The sequence below is a fragment of the Aethalodelphis obliquidens genome, unplaced genomic scaffold (genome assembly GCF_003676395.1).
Source record: "Aethalodelphis obliquidens isolate GAN/ISIS:26980383/991018 unplaced genomic scaffold, ASM367639v1 scaffold1, whole genome shotgun sequence".
In the NCBI taxonomy this organism is placed as follows: Eukaryota; Metazoa; Chordata; class Mammalia; order Artiodactyla; family Delphinidae; genus Aethalodelphis; species Aethalodelphis obliquidens.
Genome location: NW_020837945.1, coordinates 87082229 through 87086547, shown reverse-complemented (window position 1 = coordinate 87086547; position 4319 = coordinate 87082229). Strand labels below are relative to the sequence as shown.

The following is a 4319-nucleotide window of genomic DNA, read 5'->3' as shown; positions in this document are numbered from 1 at the left end:
CTTTTTTTGTGGACTGCTGTGTTGTAACTTGCCACTTTAAGTACTAAATATATTTATCATTATTTTGAATGGAAGTACTCACTGTTTATTAACAGTAGAATCCATAGCCCCTTCATATCTAGTAACAATAGTAGTGAAAAGGTTACCTGAATTCCAAAATTACCTTATTGCCTTTGCTATAGCAGTTATATCACTTTCCCACTCTAAGATACAGGCGATTAAAAGTCTGCTTAGATGTCAGAATTTATAAAATGGGAATTTAATCTGAACTTTATACCTGATTTTGACCACTTCCAGATTTAGCATGCCATAATAACACTTAAAACGGTCAACAGTCATATGACTAAAAACACAAGTTATTTATAAACCACTTAATATGTATTTACTTTTGTATACAGATTGTAATCCAAGAAAAACAAAATGGTAAATTAAGAGTTCAGCTATCTTAGACAAGACTTGACTTCTGGGCTTCAGAAAGATGTGGAAACTTTTCCTGAAGAAACTTTTCTTTCTTGCTTGCTAAACTTCTCTTCCTTGCTTTGATGCGGGCTTGTTTCTCAGTTCTCAATCTAGGTAAATAAAAGCATAACAGCAATTTATACAAAACTATTTCCCTGTTACTCGGTACTGTCAACATATGTCCAAATCAATCACTTAAAGACCTCAATCATGCCCATCTCTGTATTAGGTGTGTAATGTATATTATTAAACTTGAATAATCATTGTAAACCTACACAAGTCAAAGATAAACATGAAATCAAAAGCATCTGTAACGCTACACCAATTCTCCTTCCTATTTCCTGACTGGAAAGAAAGAACAGACCTGTGAGCCTCTAACAGACTGGGCTTTCTCCTTTATTTTTAGAAATAATGTAGTTTTATAGAATACATTAGATATTTTACATCCTGAGATACATCCTGAGGTGTTTAGGAATTCCCTAATTTCAAATAGCACTCAGTCTAACGTCATTTCCCCACCACTGAGAGAATAAAGCCATGCTAAGAGATGATGCTTAGTGCTAGCTGGGCTAGCCACTCTGGGTTTGCCTCTACCTATCAGCATCCCAGGGCATTAGGCCTTTGTGCCTCAGCTAAATTATGTTGACTTACAAGGTCACTTTGGAATTATCAAAATTGCAAATGATAAATTCATGGATGCCTAGCCTCTACTGTACTTAAATTGAAATATAACAATACAGTTAAGAGACAGGTACTGGGACTTTCCTGGTGGTGCAGTGATTAAGAATCAACCTGCCAATGCGGGGGACACGGGTTCAAACCCTGGTCCAGGAAGATCCCACATGCCGCGGAGCAACGAAGCCCATGTGCCACAACTACTGAGCCTGTGCTCTAGAGCCTGCGAGCCACAACTACTGAAGCCCGTGCACCTAGAGCCCGTGCTTCGCAACAAGAGAAGCCACCGCAATAGGAAGCCCGTGCACCGCAACGAAGAAGAGTAGCCCCTGTTTGCCGCAACTAGAGAAAGCCTGCACGCAGCAATGAAGACCCAATGTAGCCAAAAATAAATAAATTTATTAAAAAAAGAATTCTATATTCAGCAAAACTCATTCCAGAGTGAAGGTGAAATAAAGGCCTTTATATTAAAAAAAAAAAAGGTACTGAATAACTACAATATGCCACTGCTATGGGGGAGGTCACAGAAATTTGAGATAAGGGTTATATTTGGATAGAGATAAAAATACATATACAAAATATATAAGCTACTTTATAAATTAAGTATAAAGTAAGACTAAACAAAGTTGAAATCAGATTACGCATTCTATTCATCAGTCTTTGCTCCAACTAAATTTTGGCCATTTAAAAAAATAAACCCATGTTAAAGGTTTGCTATTCTTAAGAATATTCAGAAGATTATGCTGCATGTTCTGAAGGTAAGGCTAAAGGTAGTTTCAAAAACAATATATTTAAGGCCTGTAAAAGTGACACTGCATTCATAAATTCTCATACATTAAAGTCACGTTATTTACAGCTTCACCTATTAAGGCTAAGGGACAAAAGCATCAAATTGCACATTAGGTTTGGAGACAGCGAGGAGGAAAAGCCAGTGCAGTTAATTTCTTCAATTGCTTATTTCATTTCACCACGCCCTGCAATAACGTGAGCTCACATTCTATGCAGCAAAGTATTTGGACCTTCCTTTTAACAATCCAAAAAGATTTAATCATCTACTTCCACAGAACAGATCGATGAACAGAAAGACAATAAAACTTTTCAAAGGATATACATTAAAATGTTAACAGTAGCTATTTCTGGATGGTGAAATTACATAAGACTAATTTCTTTTTTTACCTGATTTTTCTAGTTTTTGGACAATGAACATGTATTATTTATATAAAAGCTTAACACACGTCATCTGATGTAACGATACACTTTAGTACTAACGGTACTTATGCTCACCTGACAAAACGTTCCACATAGGGCATTGCAAAGAATCGTTTTCTATTGTATCTTTTATTTAGGTACCAAGGTATAGGCCACTGCTTGAACTTGTGCCTGCCAAGAAAACAAAAAGGTATCACCCTACAGAAAACATTTAATACATTTTCACTTTTTTACAGAGTTTTAGCCTTCTTTGAACTAAATATGTTTTCAATAAAATGAGATGTAATTGGCTTTTTAAAGATTTAAAAATTTTTACAGTTTAAATATAAGACACTTATGAATCCACTGCAAAATTGCAGATGTTAATATTTTGCAATGTTTGCTTCAGATCACTCTTTTAAAATATATATAAATTTATATATATATATATATATATATATATATATATATAAAAGTTTGAAGACACAGCTAAGTTCTCTACTTTCACAATAGCTTCTAGCCATAAACTGAAGTGTATCATTACCAGATATATTTTGTACTTTTACTACATATATATGTGTGTACTAATTTTATATATGTACACATACATATGTATACACACACATATAATTTGAAACACTGATATTTACATGTATATGTTTTGTTTTTAAAATGTAAGTAAATTGCAGCAACTGATATAGATATCTATCTATATCTACCTCAACATAACAAAACCTAAAAAATCATAATGCTGAGTAGGAAAAAAGGAAATTGTGATTTCACTGTAAACATTTATTTGAAAATATTTCAATTAAAAAAGTAACAGAAGGATTAATTTCAGGGCATATAACCAATCTTCTCTAAAAATCCAGAATTAATCTGTAATATCAGAAGCCTAAGTTCCAATCTCTTTGTAATTTTGGCATTTAGCATATAATTTGACAGGCAGTGCCACTGGAGCAATGAACCACGCTGCTTTAAGCAGAATAGATAAAGGTACTGAATTCCCTCAGTTTATCAGGAATCCCCTCAGTTCAGCAGGATGATAGTCTACCACTATTTTTCAACAACCAAGGGAAAGACACATCCAAAAAGTATTCTCTGACATTACTGCCACATGACTTTTTGTCAGAAAAAATTTAGATGTAATGTTTTGAAGAATCTCTGCATTTAAAAGGCCAATTTAAATATTTTAACATGCAACAGAAAATTAGGGAAAAGGCATTGGAATTATAATGTTTCATTTAATAAGCTACATTGGAAAGATGATGTAACTGCTTTTTTTTTTTTTCCTGGCCACGCAACATGTGGGATCTTAGTTCCCAGACCAGGATTTGAACAGGAGCCCCCTGCATTGGAAGCGCCACATCTTAACCACTGAACCATCAGGCAAGTCCTGATATAACTGCTTTGTTCCCTACTTTGTTTAACTCCAGGAAAGTTAAAAAGCAAAAATTTTTAAACCTTAATGAGAATAGCACTCTTACAGATTCTAAAATTGACACACATTCTCTCCCGTATCCTCACCCTTTCCTAACTGGCCTCAATTGGATTAATCCCAATAAAGTTTAGTAGAAAATAAAATAGATCCAAAAAAACAAAGGAAAGAAAAGAAAAGAAAATAGATCAAAGTTCTTAGGCAGGTGTTTTGGCAATTACTCTCTTTTCTGTACTGGATTACACGGTTACAGACAACACAGCCACTCCCCTAAATCTGGCTCCAAGCAGCCCCATTACCGCAAACTCCATTAAAACAATCTACCAAATGCGTAAGTGCTGTTTTGTAGTGTAATTTCAAGAGTACAGGGAAGGTCTCCAACCACCCAAAATGCCTTCCTCATCTTGCTGACTGATGACAAAAATTTTACTGAACATGCTTCCTTTTGGTAGTTCAACCCAAATGCAAATAAACCCCTGGAAGAGAGAATACACTGGGTCTTCTCAATTACTTACACCTCAGTGTGAATGTTTACTATCACATCCTTTCCCAACGTCTG

The 4319-nt window shown here is 34.8% G+C and overlaps 1 protein-coding gene across 3 annotated transcripts in view; it reads right to left on the bottom strand.

The window, feature by feature from the left end:
- MRPL47 (mitochondrial ribosomal protein L47) overlaps positions 1–4319 on the bottom strand; it is a 33109-nt gene that overhangs the window by 9245 nt on the left and 19545 nt on the right. The window contains exons 6-7 of one of the 3 annotated variants that reach the window (XM_027111263.1): positions 2419–2514; positions 249–569 (exon numbers count right to left, since the gene is read on the bottom strand). In XM_027111263.1, coding sequence (XP_026967064.1) covers positions 446–569; positions 2419–2514 — 220 coding nt within the window. In that variant the 3' untranslated portion in view covers positions 249–445. Of the gene's footprint in view, positions 1–248; positions 570–2418; positions 2515–4319 lie in introns of those variants that run through there. The other 2 variants (XM_027111283.1, XM_027111274.1) reach the window with 2 other exon arrangements.